At 40.2% G+C, this 26,160-nt stretch overlaps 3 protein-coding genes across 8 annotated transcripts in view; 2 read left to right on the top strand and 1 right to left on the bottom strand.

Moving 5' to 3' along the window:
* The window catches only part of nek6 (NIMA-related kinase 6), a 30,247-nt gene extending 15,337 nt beyond the window's left edge, over positions 1–14,910 (bottom strand). Inside the window, exon 1 of one of the 3 annotated variants that reach the window (XM_051412370.1) lies at positions 14,647–14,910. The gene's annotated coding sequence lies outside the window, so the exon portion shown is untranslated. The remainder of the gene's footprint in view (positions 1–14,646) is intronic. The other 2 variants (XM_051412369.1, XM_051412368.1) reach the window with 2 other exon arrangements.
* Positions 3,894–6,388, top strand: LOC127370379 (uncharacterized). Its single transcript, XM_051412390.1, has 3 exons — positions 3,894–4,044; positions 4,945–5,930; positions 6,031–6,388. The coding sequence occupies exons 1-2, from the start codon at positions 4,037–4,039 to the stop codon at positions 5,627–5,629; spliced, it is 693 nt and encodes a 230-aa protein (XP_051268350.1). The 5' UTR covers positions 3,894–4,036; the 3' UTR covers positions 5,630–5,930; positions 6,031–6,388.
* A 1,749-nt stretch (positions 14,911–16,659) lies between the features above and the next one.
* dennd1a (DENN/MADD domain containing 1A) overlaps positions 16,660–26,160 on the top strand; it is a 29,277-nt gene continuing 19,776 nt past the window's right edge. For 2 of the 4 annotated variants that reach the window (XM_051412266.1, XM_051412265.1), the window contains exons 1-5: positions 16,660–16,818; positions 20,814–20,878; positions 23,799–23,842; positions 24,509–24,558; positions 24,925–25,044. In XM_051412266.1, coding sequence (XP_051268226.1) covers positions 16,802–16,818; positions 20,814–20,878; positions 23,799–23,842; positions 24,509–24,558; positions 24,925–25,044 — 296 coding nt within the window. In that variant the 5' untranslated portion in view covers positions 16,660–16,801. The remainder of the gene's footprint in view (positions 16,819–20,813; positions 20,879–23,798; positions 23,843–24,508; positions 24,559–24,924; positions 25,045–26,160) is intronic. The other 2 variants (XM_051412268.1, XM_051412267.1) reach the window with 1 other exon arrangement.

The raw sequence follows: 26,160 nt of genomic DNA, 5'->3' as shown, positions 1-26,160 counted from the left end.
GGTAACACTCGATGCTTAATGGCTGTGCCACTATGATATAAGCCAGAGCAGCACATATATTTCCAGCATGTGAGCGGATATCATAATCAGAAATCACACATCCTCCCAGGCTGCACAACTGTCTACATGTGTCAAAGCAGCGCTGGGTGGTGTGACCAAAAACTTTGATTATGGTGTTTTTTAAGATTCTTGCAGTTTCACTGTTTTAATTTATTTTTTTTTCTATGTTTTTTGCATGACTGGTCTTTATGTAGGTCTATAGCGACTAATTATACTGTACATAGAATATAAAAAACAGTTATAGGGTTTTCTTTGAGTTTCTATAGGGTTTTTTTGGCCCCACGAAATGATCAAATATGTGAAGGAATCAGAATGTTAACAGTTGTTATTGTGCAAAGGGTGATACACAACAAGAGTACCCTTGTTAGGCACACAGGGAACACCAGGTGACTGTGGCTCAGAGGTAGAGCGGGTCGTCCACTAATCGGAAGGTTGGTGGATCGGTCCGCGGTTCCTCTCGCTGCCGGGGTGTCCAAGATACTGAACCAAATTGTGTGCATCGGTGTATGAGAGTGTATGAATGATTAGTTTCCCTTCTGGTGAGCAGTTGGCACCTTGCATGGCAGCCAGTGCCATCAGTGTATGAATGAGGTGAGTGTGGCATGTATTGTACAGCAGCGCTCCTCATCCTCAGTTAAATATTGATGCATTTGCACATATGCGGTGAAATGGAGTTTTGAATGTGATTTGGCTTCATAGTGTTTTTGTGATCAGTTTCATTCATTCATTCATTTATGAGCTATTTTTTCTCTATGTATCATCAAGGAAGCACACACCTACTCATGGACAAGAGGCTTGCGCCAGCGCAGGATGTAAACATTAATGACTTTCTCCTTCTGTTGACCTGCAACGTTAGCTAGCCCACCTAACGCCACTGAGACAGCTAACGTTCAGCTCAAGTGTGAACCTATCGCGATGTCACCCATTGGTTTGTGGAGTACCATTTTGAAGCCTCAAGGTTGGCATTATGAACTGGACAGACTCACTGAGAATTACCTGTCAATCACAAGTAGCCACGCCCTAAAGCATACCCTGCTTTATCGTCCATTTTATTTTTATGGGACCATCATTTACTAAATGAATGTGATAATGTATGGAAGAAGACTGAAACTAGAGACTGAAAGCATAAACTAATTAGGAAACTGTTTACTGAGCTCATAAATTACGTAAAAAGTGGGGTCATTTCTCTATTAGAGTGCATGGTATCATTTAATATTGCAGCCAATGGAGATCCCCCTGCTGGCCATTACATAGAATGCAGGTTTTGGTAAATGGTCAATGGATCTGTACTTGTATAGCGCCTTTTTAGCCTACCGACCACTCAAAGCGCTTTTATATATAGGAAAATTATGTATTTTTGATTTTGGGTTAAACTGTCCCACAAAAGACCCACTTTCATTCTCTGGATTTGATTCATGTTGAACCTGTTTTTATTTTAATCTGATTCTTTGGGTTTTAAGTTGTGTTTAACTTGCTTCTATTAAAATCTAGCTAAATTTCCACAACATCTGCTATGCACACATGCCTTTATGCTTTTATGTATACACGTGTCTGTCTTTTTAAGCACTTTGGTGCAAAACCTGCAAAAAGTGCCCTATAAATGAAACAAACTGAAATAATATATGAATACATGACTGCTAGCAGGGATTGCAGAACAAAGACAAAAGGAAACAGCTACAGTTACAGCTAAATATACTGTGAACTATCACACGAGTACTGAACGCTCTTTTCTGACAGTGGAGTTCGAGCCTGCTGGGCGCCCGTGGTGATGACTCATGATAGAGACCTTGCTCTGGTTTCAACTGGAAATGAAAAAAAAAAGCCATTTCCAAACAAGTGGATCACTGAAAGTAAGTCACAGAGTGAGCTAGCCGCTGCATCATTGTGTCCTCTTGGCTTTTCTTGTGACTAGCTGAGTCATCTGAGCGTGATCTTGTGCCTCTACTCTCTAACACCCCGAGAAACAACCTCATCAGCAGCTGTGATTCCCTGGAGTTACGCTACCAAGTACTGAAGTATTGATGACTTGTTTTGACCAAAAACAGCTGCCAAAATGTCTAAGCTGGGCCATGTCGAAACTTGCTCCCTATCCTAAAACATTATAAGGATTATTCTTCAACCCCCTCGCAATACTCTGATGAGTCAGCTTTAAGTATTTAGCTGAGTGCACATGTAGTAACTTGCGCTCACCTTAACATACTCAGCTCTACTAACCATTAAAATGTAAGTAATGCCAAGTGGGCCCCATGCCATGACTTAGGTTACACCAAAGGAACAGATCTGTGCTACATACCAGTATGTCAGACTGCCCTTAATTGTCGAATCGAGGACTGTGCTGTTGTTGGCATCGAAGGCTAGGAAATCTCTCAACATAGACCGGCCTGATTGTATAACAGGTCCACAGTATGTTGCCTGGTCTAATGGGCCCTAGCTGTGTGGTGTTCCACTAAAACACACTGAAATACACAGGTTGGGTGGAGGACTCCTGCTGAGAAAATAACTCACCAAGAAGAATCAACTGTCCTGGGAACAAATACCTCAGATTTATGAATTTTTCTAATCCAGAGATTCAGTGGCCCACGAGAAAACCCTCCCGGTTTCAGCCAGAAAATGGTCAAATATATTTTAGAATTCAGTCACTCCCTGTGAAGATCAGCAGCCTGAGCAAGAGCAGGGAGTGAACAAGTCAAGATCTTAAAGAAACTGAGTCTATTCGCGGATACAGCAGTAGGAGGATGGCGTCATTAAAGCTGTAGTAGGTTACTTTTATAAACATATATTTTAGTCATATTTGCTGAAACTTTCACTATATCCTGACAGTAGTACTTGAGACAGATAATCTGTGAAAAATAATCAGGTTTCTCTGACTGTTTTACTGTCAGGATATAGTAAAAGTTTCAGCAAATATGACAAAGAGTTATTTTCATAAAAGTTACCTACTGTAGCTTTACTTAAACAAGTGTATTTCCCAACATGCCCTAGGATTGTTTGGCAGGTACTATCAGAGCCTATGACAAAATTAAAACCGCTTATTTAAAACAGGCTTAATGAGAAGATGGACTGGGTTTCTTTGGTGTTACAGTAACTTGTGACTCTTAAGTCTCATATTGAACAATTTGTGAAAAATGAAACTGAAACTTGGGTTTTTATTTTAGAAACAAGCCATGCTTTCCGTTACAACCAGTCTTGTTTTCACTACCACTCCTGGCAGAGCTCACATGCATCTTCTCAGTGTCTGTAGATCTTGGAGGTATATCACTCATCATTGTACTTTCATACTGCATTACAGAAAATGAAAATATACACAGTATATTTATGTGTTGCCTTCTCCTGGCATGCAGAATAGACAGCTAATGGTGGCTATTTTTTAAACCCCATTCGGAATTTTGGGGCCTTTATATGGAGTTAGATTTGTGTCTTTATTACATGCGAGAAAATAAATAATCTGAGAGAAAGAAAAATATTTGAGAGACAAAGTTATCACACTGTTAGCAAAAAAGCATTTTATGAGAGAAAAAGAAATATTTGAGAGAAAAAGTTTTCATACCAATAGCAAAAAATAATAATATTTGAGACTAAAAAAAGTTTTGAGAGAAAGTATTTTCTCATAGAACATAAAAAAATATAAATTAGGAATTTTTAAAATTATTTCTGAGAAAAAAAAATCTCTCAAAATACTTTTTTTAACTCTCAAATATATATCTTTTTGCTATCAGTGTGAAAACATTTTCTTTAAAAAAAAATGTGTTTCTCTCAAAACGTTTTTCTTCTCTCTCTCAAAACGTTTTTCTTCTCTCTCTCAAAACCTAAGTCTTTGCTCTCAATGCGATTTTGCTCTAGCTGTGAAAATAATATCATGGGCGGGGCCACGTTCCTATTGGCCAGTCGGGTGGGTCTTGGGAGTCGAACTGAATCATTACACCATTGTCCATTCACCGGCATTGATGCGCTGCCTTAGTTGAGCGCGGAGACTCCAATGTTTGGGTAAGATGATTTCACACACAACTCGATGGGTAGCTAGCTGAGCAAGTTGGTAATCAAAATCATTCCCATCATAGGAATGACTGTGTAGCCCTAACAGGTTAGAGAGTAACAGATCAGAGGTATTAAAGGGTGTTTAACTGGTTAGAGAGTAACAGATCAGAGGTATTAAAGGATGTTTAACAGGTTAGAGAGTAACAGATCAGAGGTATTAAAGGGTGTTTAACTGGTTAGAGAGTAACAGATCAGAGGTATTAAAGGATGTTTAACTGGTTAGAGAGTAACAGATCAGAGGTATTAAAGGATGTTTAACTGGTTAGAGAGTAACAGATCAGAGGTATTAAAGGATGTTTAACTGGTTAGTAATGTGGAGTTCAGCTCAGCTAACATCACTGAAGATTAAACATTAAATAGGCTATCCTAAATGTAAGCTAGTTTGCCATTACTGATGTGTTTGTCAGATTGTCATGGACAAAGAATAGCACTCTTCATGAATGTGTATTATAGTATTAGCATGCTAACTGCTAGTAAAGCTAATCGCTAATTAGCCATCATGCTAGGTAAACCTGTAAACTCTGGTTTATACTATTTTCAAATCACTTATGACAGTGGCAGTGTGCACATACAGTAATGGTTAGGATTCAGCTCACAGCCGCTGCCCAGTCAGGAAACATATTTTTGCACTTTGAGATCAATATCAGAGGTAAAGTGCTATGCAAATATAATGTATGATTATTCTTTGTATCATTACAACATGTGGATCTGATTGTATGTGAAAACAAAATCCTGTAGTTTAGAGGAAAGTAACTATGTTAGAATTATACATTGAAACAATGCAATTTTGCAAAACAGACCAGCATAGTTTATTATATTTCACTTGTTCATGAGTTGTGTTTTTTTTAGGCCTCATAGCATTCATCCTGCAGTGAGAGAGGGGATAAGAGAGCATATCTTGAGCTTCCCACGCCAACCGAACCACTACTCACGGATGAAGGGAGATGTGGAGAGGGAGTACCTGAGCCCTGATTTGAACCTGCTCCGCATGTACCGCCTGTACAAGGAAAACAATCCAACATCCACTGCAAAGTTCTGGCTCTATAGGGACATCTTCAAGCAGCAGAACCTCAGTTTTGGGCAGCCAAGAAGTGACACTTGTGCAAAATATGACGCCCTGTTCTCAAAATTAGCAGCTGCTACAACAGATGGAGAAAGGTCGAAGATTGCAGCCGAGAGTGAGCTTCACCACCAGAAAGCTGAAAAAGCGTACACCCAGTTGCAGGCTGACTCAGAGTGGGCCAAAGCCAATGATGACTGCCATGTCATTTGTATCGACATGCAAGGGGTAGTGTACACGCCAAACCTGACACACTCCAACGTGTACTATCAACGACAGCTGACCAACTACAACTTCTGTATCCAGGAGATGGGCACTGACGATCCTCCTACAATGTGCCTCTGGCATGAGGGCATCGCTCACAGAGGTTCCATCGAGGTGGCAAGCTGTCTTATGAAGTGGGCAGAAACATCTTTCGCTCACCTAGTCCAGGCAAAGGAACAGAAGCTCATCATCTATAGGGACCGATGCTGAACAACAACTGGCGAGTCCTAAACCTCATGGCCCTGCTCGTATCTAGACGGTACACTCAGATAGAGCAGAAGTTCATGGTGTCTGGTCACTCCTTCCTTCCCTGTGACCGTTCCTTTGCCACGCTGGAGAAAAGGCGTATTCTCTACACCCCCATCAATGTCGCCGAGATGATCCGTGGAGCCAGGCAGCAGCATCCATTCAAAGTCATTGAGATGAAATCACTTCAGGCAGCTTCCTGATGGAACACTAAAGCGTCCATCTGGCTTCCTAATCACATCCATGATGTGGTTGAAAGTGACAGGTAAAAAACTAAAGAGTTGGGTTTCTGAGATTAACAGTGTTGGGGATATGTGCGTGAAGGAAGAATCTTTATTGAATTTCTTGTTGAATCATGATTTCAGCTGCTGATCCATGGTGTGTCCACACAAAAAGGATCCCCAGCCTCTACGAGGGATGGAAGACCTGGGTGATCACCAAACAGAGGAAGAATCAACCACCTCCAGCTCCCTTGTTCTCCACCACGTACGCTTGACCTTATGAGGACCCTCTGCCCGTCAAGCAGGAGAAGCACCGTGACCTTATGACAATGCTAGCCTACATGCCAGCGGAGGCCCAAGCATTTTATGACACATTAGAATGTGAAGAGTAGCATGGTATGTGTAGGCCATGTTCAGGGTAAGGTGGGGTATATTGTGTATATTGTGTAAAATTAATCAAAATAGTAGTTGTAGGTTATCTTGTATGCCTGTATTGTATATTTTGTTTATATGTTATATACATATATATGTTTATTGTTTGTACTGTATTGTCTGTATTGTAAATATATATTGTTTACTGTTCTTACTGTTGTTTATTGTTTGTATGTATTGTTTATTGTAAGTATGTACAGTTTATTGTTTGTACTGACGTTTATTGTCTGTACTGTATACTGTACTAAGTATTGTTCATTGTTCGTACTGTATTGTCTGTATTTGTTAATAAATTGAAAGAAAGAAATGCTTAATATTTTCTTTAAGGTTCTGTTACTACATTAAAAATAAGATAAAGGAATCAGATCTCCAGTGGTCTAAAGTGATATGATGAATTGGACTTATACTGTTATTCCACATTAACTGGACATATACCGTTCTTCCACATTCCAGAAATGTAAATTACTCTAACTTTTTATTTTTAAGATTGACACTGAAAAATCTTATCTCATTAGAATTGGGAAGCTTTTGTTGTCTATCTTCAAGTAAAATAAAAATATATAATATAATGTTCACAGTCCAAATAAAAAAAAATTGATTATTCAAAATTTGAAAATATGGACTTATATGGTTCTTCGTCTCAAGGATCCATTTGTAACCGCCATACAATCAGAACATTTTATTCATCTTTTTTTTTACTTCCTTGTTCCTGGAGGTTTCCACTGGTTTAGTTCCAGAGTTGCTCAAAAGTCTCTGTGAAAAGTCAGTCTGTTTGGGTCTGAGTTACAGCGGCACAAGAAAAAACACAAGCTTGCGCTATCTTTGGAGGTTTGATTTCAGTCTGTTCTTGCAACTCTGTGACCCAAATAACTGATCTGCGGCGTAATACAGCAGGTGGTCTTATGCACAGGAATACGGACGTTCTGTCTGACGGCCAAAAGCGCAAGCAAACAGCTCTTTGATTTCTGTTTCGTGTGCACTTAAAGAACCAGTATGTAGGACTTAGTGGCATCTAGTGGTGCTGTTGCAGAGTGCAACCTTCGTTGTTCCCCTTTAACTTCCAAGCGTGACAGAGAAACCACAGTGGCCACGAAAGGTAGGGAAAACCACGGACGCCCCTTTCTAGGGTCAATGTTTGGTTTCTCCGTTCTGGGCTAGAAGAAACACAACAATTCTTACATTCTTAATGAAAACATACAGTTGTGCTTAGGGATGTCCGATAACATCGGCCCTCTGATATTATCGGCCGAGATTCACTAAAAAATGTAATATCGGAAATTATCGGTATCAGGTTTTTATAACCGATGTTTGTTCTGTAGGCTTCAGCATTTCCGAGCCTGCATGAACGCAGCATGGGATGTTTACCGGCGCGCGCTAGATGACGTACAACAACAACAACTACACGCTAGACTGGTTGGTTGCTAACCGTGGCTAACAAGCAATAAATTTAAAGCTGAATGATTTTAATATTAACACAAAATAAGTGCAATGCACCTTAAATATTTTACCCTGCTATGAGCTGTTCCTTAACCAAACTAACAATTGGCTTAGAATTTACATTAGCACTCCTTCAGGTGCATAATACAATTAAACACATTAACCAAAGCTAGCGCCTAGCTAGCAATTAGCGCTTAGCTAGCGATTAGCGCGTAGCTAGCGATTAGTGCGTAGCTAGCGATTACCGTTAGCGCTCTTTTCAGTATTAATACAATGAAAGTTGAAGCTGTTCTCTTATTTTGCACAGACAGTGTTTACATTTGGAAAAGCCATGTTGCATTTATGTATGCATCCAGTGGGGCATCACAATAAAATTAGGCATAATGTGTTCATTCCACAATAGGAGATATTTTATGTTGTTACCTAACAGTTTTGGTGTAAAAAGCCTGCATATATCGGTATCGGGTGATATCAGTATCGGAAACTGAGAGTTGGACAATATCGGAATATCGGATATCGGCAGAAAAGCCAATATCGAGCATCCCTAGTTGTGCTCATAAATTTACATACCCCTGGCAGAATTTATGAAATATTAGCAATTTTATGGAAAACATGACTGATCATGATAAAAACCTTTCTTTTATTTAGGGATATTGGTCAGACCAAGCCATTTATTGTCACATAATTTTGTGTGCTCTTTTTAAATCACAATGATAACTTAAATCACCTAATCAAAACTTTACATACCCTGATCAAAAGTTTACATACCCTCAAATGTCTGTCCTAATAATATACAAACACGTTGACACACACAGGTTTAAATGGCTATTGTGGATAGGTTTCCACATCTGTGACTTGTTCATCGTTATTAGTGTCTGTGTATCAATAGCCAGTGAGTCTCTTAGCTCTTGAGAGATCCCTGCACATTTCATGTAAGGCTGCACTGAATTTGCTGGACACTGAGCCATGGGATAAGCAAAAGAACTGTCAAAGGACCTCAGAGAAATGGTAGTTGAACTTTATAAATCTGGAAAAGGATATAAAAAGATCTGCAAAGATTTGAAAATGCCAGTAGTCAGTGGTGTTCAAACTCTTATAAAGAAGTGGAAAATTAGGGGTTCTGTTCACACCAACACACGGCCAGGTAGACCAACCAAGATTTCAGCCACAACTGCAAGGAAAATTTGTCGGGCTGCAAAGAAAAACCCACAAGGAACTTCTGCTGAAATACAGGCTTCTCTGGAAAAAAGTGGTGTGGCTCAAGATGTACAATAAGGAGGTACAACAAAAATGGGCTGCGTGGTAGAGTCGCTAGAAAAAAGCCTTTACTGCCTTTAACGCCACAAAACAGCCCGCTTGCAATATGCCAAACAGCACCTAGACAAGCCTCAAAAACTCTGGAAGAAAGTTATTTGGAGTGATGAGACCAAAATTCAACTTTATGACTCAATTCAATTTCAATTCAATTCAGTTGTATAGCGCCAATTCATAACAGAAGTTATCTCAGGACACTTTTCAAATAGAGCAGGTCTAGACCGAACTCCTTATAACATTATTTACAGAGACCCAACAGTACCACCATGAGCACTTGGCGACGGGGGCAAGGAAAAACTGCCTGTTAAAAGGCAGAAACCTAGGACAGATCCTTCGGCTCTAGGTGGGTGGTCGTCTGTCTCGACCAGTTGGGGTGAGAGAGAGAGAGAGAGAGAGAGAGAGAGAGAGAGAGAGAGAGAGACACACAGACAGACAGACAGTTGCACAGGAACAACAGTAGCAAGAACTGCACTAATAGTAGTGACTGATGATGATGAACATGAAGAAGATGATGACAACGACAATAGCAACAATGGGGGACAATGAGCAGTGACAACAGTAATAATAGTAACTGTAGTAATAATAATATTAATAATAATAATAATAATAATAATAACAATTAAAGCTGCAAGCAGCGTTGGGCGGGACCTCGCACTCCACGCAACTCGGGGCCTGCTGCGGCCGTGCCGCGTGCTGTCGTAACATGTGCGGACCACAACATGAAAATCTCACGTAAATCAGCTCAAAATCGCCACGCAGCGCATACTTCTAGTTGCCAGTAGGTGGCGCTATCAATATGTCTGAATATTGTCATGTAGACGTGCTCAGGGCGGCACTCTTATCAAACACTAGAAGTTTCATTGAGATTGGACCATGTACGCTGAAGTTATGAGGACGTGTTCAGGGCGAGACTGTTACAGAATATATGAAGTTTATTGGAGATTGGACATTGCACACTGAAGTTATGAGTACTGTTTTATGGCGAATCGGCTGAATTGGACAAGTCGTCACTGGCACACGGTTTGACGTACAGTCATAAATAGCTCAACTTTTCATGGTTTGCATGACATCAGAATTCAAAATGGCCAACTTTGAAGGCACGCCACAGACACGCCCTTCAACATACAGTCTCAAATAGCACAACTTTTGATAACCAATGTGTTTAGATTGCAGTGATCGAATTTGAAGTCAATCTGATAAAATCTGTAGGAGGAGTTAGTTAAAACAGAAGCCCTTAAATGCCGGAAATGGCGTCACAGTTTGACATTCGACTCAACCTGGCCAACTTTGAGGGCACGCCACGGACACGCCCTTCAACGTAGGCACAAATAGCACAACTTTTAATCAGCACCATTTTTTGACTGTACTCACAAATTTTGAAGCAGATCCGATAAATTCCCTAGGAGGAGTTCGTTCAAATACAACGCAAAAAGTTCGCCGAAAGTGAAAATCAAAATCAAAATGGCCGACTTCCTGTGGGGTTTCGGGTATGGGTCCAAGAGGCCTACAGAGTTTCGTACATATCGGTGAAACGTGGCGCCGGGGCTGCTGTTTTTTTATCCTGTAGGGGGCGCTACAAACACCCAAACACGATTTTCGGTATGTGAGCTACAGGCACCAGTCTACACGTGCCCTGTGAATTTCATATTCATAACTATTACGGTCTCCACACAGTGATTTGCCATGCCACCAGACCGCCACCTAGTGGCGGATTGTTGACACATTTTTTAGTGAGCCTCAGGGAGCCATGGGGAAGCCTCGTACCAAGTTTAATCTTAATCACATATACCGTTGTAGCGATATAAACTTCTTCATTTTAAAGAGCGCCACCTTGTGGCTATGGCCTGAAACTGTGCAAGATGCCTAAGGAAGACATGTGGAACTATGGACCCAAGTTTGGTGTCAATCGGACATACCAATGTGGAGAAATGGTCCACTTCCTTTTTTGACGAAAAACTCACAGGAAGTGCTAATTTTATAACGTGCTGTTTTTTTTAAATATCAAAATCACTTTTTTATTATGAGGGTCCTCAGATGCTACGTGAAAATTTTTGTCCGAATCGGAGGAACACAAAATAGTAGTTCATGGACATTTCAAGCTCTGCCGGAAAAGAATTACAGGCGGAAGTGGGCGTGGCCTATATGGGGAGATTCAGCTCTATTCACCGAACGCGTGGATATAAGTTTTTTGAATGTGTGACAAACGATGCGGGAGTTATTAGCCTAAACGCACTTTTCATGATAGTAGCGCCACCTAGTGGCGGACCCTAAAGCGACGCATAGAATATCAAATTTTTAACCAGGCCAGACCACTCTGCCAAATAAAATTGACGATTTCAAGATGGGCTGTTTTTCTTCTGCCCCCATCCACAGTAGTACATTGCTCTGCTTCTGTGCTCGGACGCTGACCGCCATCTACAGTAGGTAATAAGCTGACTCTGGATAAGTACCTCATGCAACCCAACTTTAAAATACCCAAACAGTCTTCAACTGTCAGGATTGCAAAAATCTTAATTCCTGAAGGGTCTCAACAGTGATTAAACCAGTTCTAGCCACACTTTGCTCACATCTTACCTCATTTCTGCTCTCACCAGCTATTTTAACAGGCTGATGGTCATTCTTGGCCTCAGTCTTTAAATGCTTGACATTTCTTCAGGTCATCTCATGATGTCAGGTGATCATGTGGCATCACCGACTGGCTGAACAAACAGCGGTGAGCTGGTTTACAAGTCTCATGATCCAGCCAAAACTCTTCAATCTGCTCTTTGTCCCATATCTTTTCCTCTTCTCACTTTCTTTCCCTCTATGCTGCTCCCGCAAGCCATCAGAAACATTATTAGTGTGTGTACTTACTACTTACTGATGTATTTGTTTAATTTCTAATCAAATATAACTATCAATATCATTGCTGTTATCGTTATCATAATAATTGTTTCTTAATATTAACTATCAAGATAGTTAATATTAAATTTGAGTGTAATTATCACAGTATTCTTTATATTCATGTAATTTTATTTCTGTAATATAACATTACCCACACCTTAATTAATCAAATCTAATTTACTCCCAGACTCTAATCATATCATACATCATTGTAATGGTTTTATGTTACTGTCTGTATGTCTGTCCTGTATGTCTGTCCTGTATGTCTATCTTGTTTTTCTCCTAGATTTTGTCATGCTATTCAGCTCCGTCCAGGAAGTTCCAATCACAATAATGAATGCAAATTCAACCATTCCCTGTGAATTCTGCACAACCTTAAAATTTTGTCCAATCCCGTCAACTTGGCAAATTTCCAATCAACCAATGATTGCAGTTTCCTGTGAGATTCACCGATCATAGCAGTCTTCCTGCGCAAAACATTGAGCTGTACGTCAGCAAACTAAAGTTGCCTGCAATTTTTAATGAATTATAGAAAAAATGTCACGACTTTTGTAATTTAAACTTTCTCTTGCATTTTAATTATTATACTAAAATTATTGCCACACGCATCTCAACTTTTTGTAGAATATCTGTTGTGAAATCAGGCATTTCAAATAGAGCTGTACCATTAATAGAAATATTATCGAAATCGCAAAATGCAAATTGAAGAAGCTGTAATAATCCCAAAAAATATTTCACTAATTTTAAAAAAAATATTCTCTTTTAGGTCTGTTCTGTGTCACACTCACTCTCCTCCATGTATGTTTATGGTACCTTTATGCAATTTTCAATGCAAAGTTTGTTGCGTTGAGCTGGACGGACCTACTGAGAATGACCTGTCAATCACAAGGTAGCCACGCCCTAAAGCTGACCCTGCTTTATGGTCTATTTTACTGTATGGGACCATCATTATGAACATCATGCTGTATGAAACTAGAGACTGAGACCAGAAACTCATTAGGAAACTGTTTAATCAAGTGAGAAGTCGGCTCACTTCTCCATTAGCATGGTATTGTTTTTTATTGGTAAATGGTAAATGGACCTGTACTTGTATAGCGCCTTTCTAGTCTTCCGACCACTCAAAGCGCTTTTACACTACGTGAGACATTCACCCTTTCACATACAATCACTCAGTGATGGCAAAAGTCCATCGAACAGAAACTAACATTCATTCACACACTGATGCACGGCATCGGGAGCAATTTGGGGTTCAGTATCTTGCTCAAGGACACTTCGACATGTGGCACCAGGATATATATAACATATGTGTCAGAATAATAATCTGTACGTCAAATAAAACTACTTTCAGCTTTTTCAAACCTTCATGAAGCTTCTTCCAACCCCCAAATAGTCAAAATATCAGTAACTTAGAGCAGCATTCAAAGATATTCAGTGAGGACGTGTGAAGACATGGCTTCCTGCTGGGTGGACACTAACCAGCCCTCCCAGTTACACAGGACACTGGCTCCCTGTCACAGCTGACACGTGACTAATTTTAGCCAGTTATTTGACCTTGGGTGCCCAGGCATCCTCATAACCAGCAGCAACTCCCCCCCAGTCAGTGCTCACCCCTGATGCTGCTACTATTTCATGTGATACATGCAATCTTCATTTATACCCACAAAATACCCACAAACCACACACACGCTTCTGCCTCCCTTTCAAACTCCATGTGTCATGTGTCATGTTAATCTCAGGAGGTGTGTGTGTGTGTGTGCGTTCATGTGTGTCAGCGTGATAAGCCTGCTGCATTGTAAAATAAAAAGGGAAAAAATCTGTTATAGTCACGGTTAATAGTATTAATACATTTTTTTAAATTACGTAAATTTAGTGAAAATTAACACTAAAATAAGTGTTTGTTATTTTACAGTATTTGATTTGGTCTCTAAATGTTGTTTTAATTGTATATTATCACATTTTACACCAGAGGCCACATTCACTACCTTAAAGTGGGAAAGGGAAAAGGTGAATAAGTTCCATTGCACTGTATTTAAATGTTACAAATTAGTTTTATTCTGAAATATTCCAGCAGCATCACATTTTGAGAAAAATGAGCCAGAAACAGCCGAAGTTAGCAATGGCTCGCAGTGGTTTCCTGTTATGAAAGAATAGCCTGCAAAGAGGAAATAAATATCTCAACAGCTCCATTATGTTGTGATAAACACCCGCATAACTTCATCTGACAGGCAGCCGGGCATTAAATTCACTCGGCAATGGCCACATGGGAATGAAAATGTGACAACTGGAATTGAATTCCTCACTCTCAATGTTGTTTCTATTTTGTTTAGTTATTAGTTTTGAGTCCTGGCCTGATGTGGCTGCTACATGCGGCGCTTTGTAAAATAAAAAAAGAGAAAAAAAGGAGCGTGTTTAAAGCAGCTACAGGAATCAATGCAGCCTCGTTTCCGTCCGAGCGGCGGGTAAATATCATTTCCATATGGTCGCGCGGAGCGGTAGCTAGGCTAGCGTTGCTGCTAGCTAGGTATGCGCTAAGTGGGGTTCCAACATAAGTAAACAGACTGCGGCCAGTGTGAGAGCCGCTCCTGCGATACACACAGTCAACAAAGTCGGCAGCTCATGCGTTAACGTTAGCTCTGTATGCTGTTCAAACGACGGCTCGGAGACAGTTGGTTAGAATGAGCGCTTCTGTCTTACCTGAAGAGGAGTTGAGGAGCTTTAAACGGTTTCTACGAGTTACATTGGTCCGTGTTGTTGTGCAATTCGTCCTCACACCGACAGACAGACAGACCCCCTCCCCTCTCTCTCTCTCTCTCTCTCTCTCTCTCTCTCCTCTCTCTGTGTGTGGCTGTGGTTTGTGCCGCCGCTGCCACGCAGGCTGATAGACAGAGTACGCTGGCACCGTACTGAATGAGAGGGAGGGAGACTTCAAAGTCTCGTAAAGTGGCGGTGAAGCTGATGACAAGTGTTTGTTGAAAAGTAGGTCAAACGTCACAGCTCTCTCTCTCCTCTCTCAGCCCCCCTGCACGTGGGATGGGCCCATTGTTAGGTGATATATGATATGAGAGTATTTACACACGTGACAGAAAGTATAAAAAGGCATCTGGTGTAAGTCGCAGGAGATTCTTCAGCTTTTGTGTGCATCATCAGATGTAGAAAGTACTACAAGTCAGGGCCGTAGCCAAGATTTTTGAGATACTGAGGTTATAAGCCCAAGTACTGAAGACCCCCAGATGTGCAAATTTTGTACTTTTTCAGAGAATGTAGTCTTTGTATTCTATATCAAAATCCAATAATCTTTTTCTTCCTGTAAAGCAAAATGTGACACATGCTTAAGTGAGTGTGAACCATCAACGTATATAAAGATGGACGTCACATCTCCACTTCCTCCCACTACAAAAATGAAGCCAGACTATCCTGGATATGGCCGCTGCCATCTTTTGCATTTGGAGCCAGAGTCTTGTGCAGTAGTGATTGGCACCAGTGTCAAAGTCCCGCCTGACACTGACTGACTCAGTCAGGAGCAGGGCTCAGCTGTCAATCATGATATAAAAAAAGTGATGTAAAGCAGTGACTTACACCTCAAGATCGCTGTAGCACAGTGAGAAATTAAACAGGTCTGAAAAAAAATATTCATAATATCCTGTCAGAATACACTTTAAAGTACAAATCGTGCTTTATCGGGCTAATAGCCTATCAAATGATTTGAATGCTGCAGGGCCGAGGACACTGAGTTTATGTCTTCTGTATTCTGGGGATAAGTGGAACTTTCAACTTCTGTGAAAATCAGGTGTGGAAATCGTCTTCCAGTGTCATACTCAGAGATTCCACTAACTTACTTTGTGAAATGTAACGTTAGGCCTTCGCTTCAGTATGTCACATTCTGTGGTGGATAACAAACAGAATCGGAACAAGACAATAGTAGGCATTTTAATGAGTGAGAGGTTGAAAGAAATATGTCACAGATTGTCAAAATTAAATCAAAATAAAAATGTAATCAAAAATAGCAAATTGTTTCAAAGGTGCTGTAAGCTGAATCTGCATTTTGGCTAACGTCCTGTCTGTTCTTGCAGTCCCTGCCCTCTCTGTCATCACCACAGTTAGGATCAGGAAGACCAGATTTTCACAGTACTCTCAGAAATATCAGTTTATGGGTTTACATCATTAGTAACAATGACCTTTAAAGGAATAAAAACAGAAGGGTTTCTTTTGATTGAGCTGACTTTATTATAATTTCACAAAATACTACGTCATATTTTAATTAGAGAAGGTAGAGTTCAATATAATTTTAATATCACTAATAGGGTAGAATTCAATACCGTGGGTAAGCAAACGTAGGAAGTATGATAACTGTCTTTTAACTTTTTTACCATGGTATACCATGGAATTGGTATAGCCCAATTATAAGCTAACGTTATATTTTTTTGGTTTTATTATTTAGTTAATAAATATTGGCACAAAATATAATTTATATTACGCTGCGTAAGTATTGTTTTGGTCAATTGTCTATAAACGCTTGACTACAATCTACATATTACGTTACAGTATTGCGTACACATAACGGTCCAACTGCCCATTTTATCACGAGACCCAATCGTCGTCTATGGTTGTAAGTTGTAGTTTCTAACGCTAGGTTGCTACGTATGACAGACTTACATGTCTTCGCCAATAGAACTACAAACCCCAGAGCTCAGCGTGAGGACGAGCGTGATCTACGCGTGTAGTAGACCGACGTCGTAGAGCTCTGTCTGACAGGTTAGCATCATGGCTAGCATCTGAAAAACACCTCCGGACAGACGCGTCTGCGCACTGCTACCCGCTGCCGACGGCGACGGCGGACTGAGGAATAAGGATGGGGTCCCGAATCAAGTAAGAATGTGTCTCTGCTGCTTTGACTGAGGCTGTTAGCGTCCCGGTGCTGTGTTAGCTTTCTTACAGCGAGTCATTGGGGAAGATACAGCACAGTGCGAGGCCCTGACTTGTTGCGACACAGGCTAAAAACACTGGTGGTGGTACTCCACTGACTGGAGCCGAAAAACAAAGCGTATTGAAGGTGTCCAGTGGTTTGAGGTCGGCTGAGCTGGTCATTCACAGCCTCGTAACCCGCGTTAGGACGAAGCTTACGGGTACAAAGTGAAACAGATGAGTAGCTGGCAGTTAGCAACATGTTTGTGTGTGTGCAGCCAGTGTAAACATGGTAGCTGTGTCCGATTTTCTCCATAAACCGGATGCTAGTCTTCAGGACAAAAGTGCAGACAAGCTTTCTGCTTTTCCCTGACCTATTGTCACTTCTCTGGTCTAACGGTAGTGTGGACATTGTGGGGCTGTGGCTGTGTCATTAGGACTTGGTGAACTAAGAGACAGTCCGTTATTTTTCATGGTGCATTGATGAGGAAGGAGCTAATGAGATATTGTCACATCTGTACCACCACAGAGATTCCTCCTGAAATCTGCTTCCATATTCAGTAACACTCGACAAGCAATTTGACTGAATTGACTGTATGAAGAATTCCCATTAATTATTATTATTAATAATTAGTATCATGTCCTATTACTGCAGACAGTAATTCACACTGCAAGCCTTAGGGCTCAGTTCTGGTTTATGGTTTGGATCGGATTTGTTTGGCTGTTCACAATGTTTTTTAAATGTGACCCATATCAGATTCCTGTGTGAACAGGACACAGATGTCGATATAGAGTGACATAATAGTCACATGAATTCTGATATGAGTGTTCACACTGAGGTCACACTGCAAAGAATCAGACCTGTATCGTATTTGGATCACATATGAAAATGTCCCAAGTCAGAACTGAAAAGATCCGATTCAATGTGATTTGTGCTGTTCTCACTGTCATGAAAACATCCAAGCTGAGTCACACATGTGCAATACAATCAGATTTGGGTCACTTTGGTCTGCAGCTTGAACACAGCCAGTGACATGTTGTCAGCTTCAGCATGTCAGCGGGCTTATCATGGAGCACGGCTGTGTGACAGGACTGTGTGACAGGACTGTGTGGGACGGTCATTAACGTGTGTTTCATCATACCTAATTTGCTGTTGATCAAACGAACTGATGTCTCATTCTTGAACGACAACATGCAAGTCATTGGATTAATCTGAGACGTCCTCGACACCGGAATGTCACCTTGTGTGCAGCCAGCATATGTTGACCAAGAAATTCTTAAGTCAACTGCAACCCAAAACAGGGCGGTAGACCACTAGGGAGTAGTGCTACTTTATAATCTGACACAATTACTGTTAAAAAATGTAGTGAGTAGAAAACCTAGTTATGACCATTATATTCCATTTCTGCCTATAGATCCTCCTAAATGTTACACACTGGACCTTTTTAAGCAAATTCAGGCAGTAGCTTGATGGCAGAACTTGCACTGTACTGGGATATTGTTCCTCTTTTCTGCTTAAAAGACAAATAAATGGTGACATTTCCACACAGTGAAAGCATGTCTTCCTTTGAGGCTGTGACAGTGAGTTGTCATGTAAGATTAGCTATGTCTTCACTGAGACCAGAGTTCGGTTGCAATGTGCATGATAGTATATCAGTCTTCATTTGAAAGTGTATTTGTTATAAGTTGCATGCATACATGTATGGGTTGAATTATTTGAGAATGGTTTGTTTTATTACATTTTGTATTGCACTGTATTAACGCTGTGGATAGGTAGAGCCGCAGGGAGGGCGCATGCTGTTAGACTGCACCTTTAATACAGGTGTGTGTCTCCCATTGTGTTTGGTAAGCGGGGAGCAAAGTGTTTATTGACCGCAGTAAAATGTTAGTTTGAAAGGCTAAACACCAATGTTCTGCAGGTTTTGTTTTGATTTTCTTTCAATAAATTTGAACTTTTGGACTTTGAAATGCTCTGGAGTTTCTGGAATTGTTGAATCACGTGAGTCGGATATAATCCTACACTGCCACCACTGGAATCTGAACTGTTTAAAATTGAAATCATGCTAACAATAATCTCCATTTTCCCTAAATGTAACTGTAATCTGATTATGTCCTTTTTTTCTGTAACTGTAATGGACAGTTACCTTTTTTTTGATATCCTGATTACTCCATTACATGTAATCCATTACTCCCCAAGCCAGTTGGGGACACAGAGGTCTGTAAGACCTGTGTTTACCTATATATTATAATTTAGCTTTTTTGAAAAAGGTCCATTATTTCTGGGAACAAATAAATACATAAATAAATAGTCTGTTTTGAAGGCAAATTCTGATATTTTTTACCTTACCATAAATATTCAAAGTTATAGAAGTAGGCCCTTCACAATAATCATGTTATTGACTTATTGTACGGTATATAGACTAAATATGGGCATGTCACCAATAATACCTAAGCTGAGACACGTTTTGCTGCCATTTTTTGGTTGCTTTGGTCTTCTTTAGGAATTACCAAAGAAATGTGAATATCATTCCAGCCTCGTACAACAAAGTGAAAGACGATATTCCTAAAGGGAGACGTCTCCTTTTACTCTTTCACTGCAGGTATGAGGTCAAGCTCAAATATAACCCTGTACATTGCATTGTTATGCTATTATATTGTCATTGCATTAGTGGCATAAAATGGTCCTACAATAATATCATTTAGCACAGTTATTCCTGTATATAGCAAAAGCAGTTATTGTGATAGATGAGACTGAAATGTGCCATTCAGCCTCCTTTCCTTACTGTTGGTCACAGTTAGTTAGGACCCACTACTATTTTATTTAATAGGACAGCTTGGCCCATAGCAGCCTTCCTCTGAACGCATCAGCCATCAGCTTCACTCCACCTTATATCTGACAGTCAGTGGAGAGGGTTTGTCCTTCAGCTGTCTGAGCGGATCTGTTGCGCTGAAAGGACAGCGGCTAACTACTCATATACAAATACACAAACAAATACCTGGAATAGCTGCAATAACTGTTATTTTGTAAAATGAATACAGAAATAATACATCAGAAATAAACCCTTCTGTAGATAATGTTAACTGTGTGTCTACATCATGGAAAAAAGTGACTCAACTACAGAAACATGAGGGTGACAAAAACTGGATTAAATGTGCGAATGCATAGTTTCTGTTCGATGGACTTTGCCATCACTCGGTGAATGTGTGTGAAAGGGTGAATGTGGCACGTAGTGTAAAAGCGCTTTGAGTGGTCAGAAGACTAGACAGTCGCTATACAAGTACAGGTCCATTTACCATTTACCGTCTACCTATCGAAAAAAGTATTGTCTTGCAATATTTAGTTTTGTGATATTTTCTGTGATATTGTATCGATTCTCAAAAACACTGTATTGATTGTTGTGTTTAAACCTCCAACAGTGATGTAAACATACTGAGGGCTTTGATGTTTCACTCAGATTTTATGAATATGGTGGTGTGTTCTATGACAGTTTTTCTAAAATTAGATTTAAAAAAGAGTAATCACACTGTATTTGCTTGCCTACAGTATCGCAGTATACTGAGTCGTAACACCTGTTTCATGATATGTATCGTGTTGCCAGTTCCAAGGTGAGACTGCCGTGAATATACTGGCTAAATTCACAAGGAAGTAATAATTATATTAAATATCTAATTTCATCTAAAAATGGAATTCAGTGGAACCCCATTATAAAACTAAGATGCTTTGCTGTCAAAGAGATGTGGTAAAACAAGCATTATTTCGCACAGTGCCACTGTACATTAATTATTGACAAATTAAACACTATTCTGTCATAGTACATATTTAAAGAGAAAGGCAATTGCATTGTTTGTTTAGAAACTCAAAAGTGGAAGGCATCATTACATAATAAGTATGTGTACTTTGCCTGAGTTTTGAATACCATGCAACAATTCTAATGATCAATGTTTACCCTCTGTTCCAGGGAGAGCCCTGAGTCCACTTTTGAGGTCTATCTGGAGGTAGCCCACCCAGGCACACACAGCTCTGGTAAGTCTTAAATCAACAACTTCTGGTTAGTCCTGCTCACAGCTGGTTTAAGCCACTCATCCCTGATATACTGTATTAACATTAACTCATTCATCATCATCATCATCATCATCATCATCATCACCACCACCACCACCACCACCACCACCACCATGGTGAATAAGGGTGCTCTGATCAGGGTTTTTGGGTCTGATCCCTGATTGCTGGGTCTGTTTGAGGGTAGTCTTATTCATTAAATTAATAAACAACATATATTGATATATATTGTACATTAAGTATTACAATTAATGAATTGTTACATTTTGAATTGATCTGTTTATGTATTGGCAGGCAACATAGTCCACTCTCTCTCTTAAAGACACAACTTAAACTATAGCAGCCTAGGCAGGGAGGGGAGGGGGACTACTTTTCCACTTCTAGCAGCTCGTGTCATATGTCACAAATTTAATTCAAAGTGTTTAGAGCGAATTTAGGGCCGATCAATGGGAGCACTCTCTCTTTTCAGTTTACTGAGAGGTGTTTTTCAGCACTTTATACGGTACAGTAGTCAACGTGGCAATTTTCTAGTATAGTCTTACCTATTCACTATCACTCACCTGACAGCATCAGATGGTTTGTTACACATCACACTTAAAGCTCTGCAGAGGGAAATTCTTTTACTCTTTCGTAACACTTTTGTGAATGAAACCTGCGAACAAGCAGAGCGGAACCTGCCAACCTCAGATGGCCATTTTTAGGGCCGTCTGTGAGGGAGGAAATCTCACATCCTCATGACCATTCATCTGGCTGAAACAGGCAGTTTACCACAAGATTTTGCAGTTACACAGTGTGGGGACACGTGTCAAGCAAACTACATAGAAAAAAATGATAGTATTTTAGGTTAAGAGCACAGAAATGTTCTTGCATGAGGCCTGTGTTTTGGACTTTATTTTAACTTTTGTGGTTTTATGTGAACTATTGCATAGTTTCACTTCTTTGTACCTCAGAGAAGTATTCAAATGAAAACATGTGAGGCAGTTTAGAGGAGAAAATCACTCTTTGGTGCAGTTGCTCACAACTAGATAAGTGCAAACTTCACAAGTAGACAAGTAGAGTTGTTCATCTTGAGGGACCATAAGTCAAAAAGTTCGAGAGCAGCTGGTTTACTGCTAAATGATGAATGTTGGTCGATGTGTCTCATCTTTTTGTGGCTTTTTTTTATCCGCAGAAGTTGTGTGACTAATTTCCTGGGTACCGAGGAGAGGTTTTCAGCTTTATTTCTAAGAATTTCTTCCTGTTGGAGCCTGTCATCATTTCCTGTTCAGTCTTTAAGATGCCATATCCATGTCTGTATCTGACTCCTGCTGGTTGCATTGTATTTGCATTTTATATTGGTCTGCTTCACAGAACAGCATCACATATGCACCTCAGACTGTCATATATGTACACAGAACTGAAGAAACAACTGGGATGTGTATCAGTATTTAATTTAATAAATGAAATTTCTGCACCAGAGTTTGATATGTGTTTCAAAGATTTTATTTATTCTTTCCAAAAGTGATATTTCTCTTCACTATGAGGATTACAATCTAGTTTTAATGTGCAGAGGTGATATCTAACATTCCTTGTATTTCTAGAAATATTGTGCAACCCTTTCCATATTTTCATGTACTGGTTCTCAGCGACAGTGTGACTCTCAGCATGTTGCTGTGAGTCCACCTGCTGGAGAGAACATGCAACCACAATCAGAGCAGACCCTTTTCCTATTTTCATTATAATGGATAAACTCCTCTGGTGGAAAACAGAAAAGGTATTTTAGCAACGAAATAAAAATAATCAGCATCACTGCAGTATTTGCGGAGATGACGGATTATCAGTATTTTGCTGACCAGAAATGAGAGCCAAATTGGAACTAGCTGTTGGGACCCATCAGCAATGCTATATACAATGTTATAAGGAATTTGGTCTAGACCTGCTCTATTTGAAAAGTGTCCTGAGATAACTTCTGTTATGAATTGGTGCTATACAAATAAAATTGAATTGAATTGTTCCTTAATTGGAACAAAGGGGGCCAAACAGATCTAGACCAAAAGCCTGGTGGTCTACATGCTTTTCAAATCAGTAAATACAAACTTCCTCCTGGTATGAACTGAACACCACAGACTGATTTACTGCCTGATAGCTATGAGTTTTGACTCATCATGTTTAAGGTCCAGTGTGTAACATTTAGGAGGATCTATTGGCAGGAATATAATATTCCTAGGTATGTTTTCGTTTATCTAATCTTATATCTTCCTCTTCTACAGAGTCCGCCATGTTTCTACAGTAGCCTAGGACGGACAAATTCAATTCAATTTTATTTGTATAGCGCCAATTCATAACAGAAGTTATCTCAGGACACTTTTCAAATAGAGCAGGTCTAGACCGAACTCTTTAAAACATTATTTACAGAGACCCAACAGTACCACCATGAGCAAGCACTTGGAGACAAGGACAAGGAAAGCTGCCTGTTAAAAGGCAGAAACCTAGGAAAGAACCTTGGCTCTAGGTGGGTGGTCGTCTGTCTCGACCAGTTGGGGTGAGACAGACAGACAGACAGACAGACAGCAACTACACTAATAGTAGTGACCATGGCAGGAGGCTCCACCAGGATCCATGAGAACCTGCGAGACGAGAAAGCACAAGAACTCCGGGGAAGAAGTGAAACAAATAAAACACTGGCTCTAGATAGGGCCTTTTGCGTGTTTCTGCAGCCATTGTAGTTCACACTTCACAGCCTGTTCTCATACCCAGGTCATCAAATACAGACGCGAGCAGTGTTCAGTTGGTTGCAATAGATGCCACTAAATCCTACACACTGGTCCTTTAAGTCAAAATGAATGTTCTGTATTGGTCCTGTTCACCTCTCCACAGTCATTTCATGTCTGTCTATTTCTAACAGGGCCGGAGGTGCAAAGGCAGTACCCTGAGGACTACACAGACCAGGTTTGAAATACGTCATATATTGTACTTCCTTTAGCTTTCCTCTGTGAATCACCCTCCTCATGTCCTCATTGGTTTCTTTTCCATACATTTGTTACTCATCCACCCGTACTTCTTTTTTGTTCCTCTCCCCAAACAGTAATTGGATCTTAACATGGAACTCAGGATGAAACTAATGTTTGTCATTTTGTCATTTTGTCATTTTTGTCTTTCTCTCACTGACACAAACGGCGTGTGGCCTGTGAACCTCAATGATACAGCTAGTACCATTAATACTTTGTACTGGTAATATTAGTGTCAATATATGCAGCAAGCACCAGACACACTCAAAAGTTCTTGAGAAATTGTACACAGCTATTAGATCAATTCATTTGATTAACATCAGTTGTTAGTTAGCTATCCTTTTGCTAATATTAACTAACTTAAGATGTGAATATATATATATATCACTTTTGGCTTTTAACCATCTTTGAAATGTGGCTGTTTTTTAAACATAGATTAGCCTATCACATAGCATATCATAAGTACAGGAAAGGAGGAAGTTGACTGAGGTTCTGAGGCTTGCTCAACTGGTATTGAAGTACAGAGCAAGAAGGGGTGGGACTTCGGTCTATACATGTAACTACTGTATACTACTGTGTTCTATAATCCTCAACCTGTGTCCTACAGGAAACTCTTCAGACTGTGCCCAAGTTCTGCTTCCCTTTCAGCATGGACAGGTATACACACACACACACACACACACACACACACACACACACACACACACACACACACACACACACACACACACACCTCCTCCCACTTTGACACACACAAGTTGCCACACCAGTGAAAACCAGTACAGTATTTTTGTTTTTTATGACACTTCATGCACAATACTGTGAATTAGTGAGTTCATTACAGATAGCACTGAAATGGCTGGATGCCTTCACACACACAGGACAGAGCATGGTAGCCTGCATGGCTATGATTATTCATTTGTGATCTTTATCCCTCCATCTCTCTCTCTCTTTCTCTCTGTCTCTCTGTCTGTCTGTCTGTCTGTCTGTCTGTCTGCCTCCTGAACTTCTTTCAACATGCAGCCTGACAGTCAACCAGGTCGGACAGAACTTCACATTTGTGTTGACTGACATTGAAAGCAAACAGAGATTTGGCTTCTGTCGCCTTTCCTCAGGTGCACACACCTGCTACTGCATTCTCAGGTGAGTATTCTGTAGGCAGTCTAGTTGTATCCATAGATTGAGGTTAGAGATGCACAATCCAGTGTTCTCAGTTCTGGTTCTGATACATGACGTTTGATATCTGCTAATACTGGTAGCACTGAATTTAAGTAATAGTATTTTATAATGCAGCTCAGCTTCCACCCCCTAAATGTCGGCTTTACACACATTACAAGTTGCTTTTCTGTGTTTTGGGACTAAAAATACAAACATAAAAAATATACACTGTTGGCCTATATAACATTATACTTTTATAAAAGATATTTTTAAAGGTTAGATTATTATTTAAGAACTAATCTTTGTAGAGCTGAACACAAGCTATTGTCACAGAGCCTTCACTCTCTGATAAACAGCCTCGTCCTGCATTAGAACCAGAGAGCTGATAGAACAATGAGAAGAAAACACTGAATTTATCAGAAAAGACACCTATTAAGCATGTATGATTGGTCTTTCGACCGCTCAATGCGCTGTACACTACATGCCACACTCACTCCATTCAGTGGTTGCAAACTGCTCACCAGAATGGAAACTAATAATTCATACACACTCATACACCGAAGCAATTTGGGGTTCAGTATGTTGCTCAGAGACACTTCGACATGCAGCGAGAGGAGCCGGGGATCGAACCGCCAACCTTCCGATTAGTGTTGGAAGGTCCCTAAAATGATCAATAAAGCTAAAATCACTCCTTTTACATACACTTTATTTGCATCAGTTTATCAGTGGTTCTCTACTGTTATTGTTATGTTAGGGGCGGCAGTAGCTCAGTGTGTAGGGACTTGGCTTGGCAAATCCCACAGACCACAATATGGAGTGTGGACTGGTAGCTGGAGAGGTGCCAGTTTCACCTCCTTTGCACTGCCGAGGTGCCTGTTTGCATGTGCCTGTGTGTGTGTGTGTGTGTGTGTGTGTGTGTGTGTGTGTGTGTGTGTGTGTGTGTGTGTGTGTGTGTGTGTGTGTGTGTGAGTGTGTGTGTGTGTGTGTGTGTGTAAGAATAAAAAATAGTGAAAAAAAGAATTTCCACAATAAGGGATTAATAAAGTATATATCTTCTATCTTATGTATGAAATATAATGTGAAATATCTCAGTTTATTTAG

Source organism: Dicentrarchus labrax, unplaced genomic scaffold (genome assembly GCF_905237075.1).
Source record: "Dicentrarchus labrax unplaced genomic scaffold, dlabrax2021, whole genome shotgun sequence".
NCBI lineage: Eukaryota > Metazoa > Chordata > Actinopteri > Moronidae > Dicentrarchus > Dicentrarchus labrax.
Note: the sequence above shows the minus strand (reverse complement) of the source record. Positions and strands in the feature narration are given on the sequence as shown.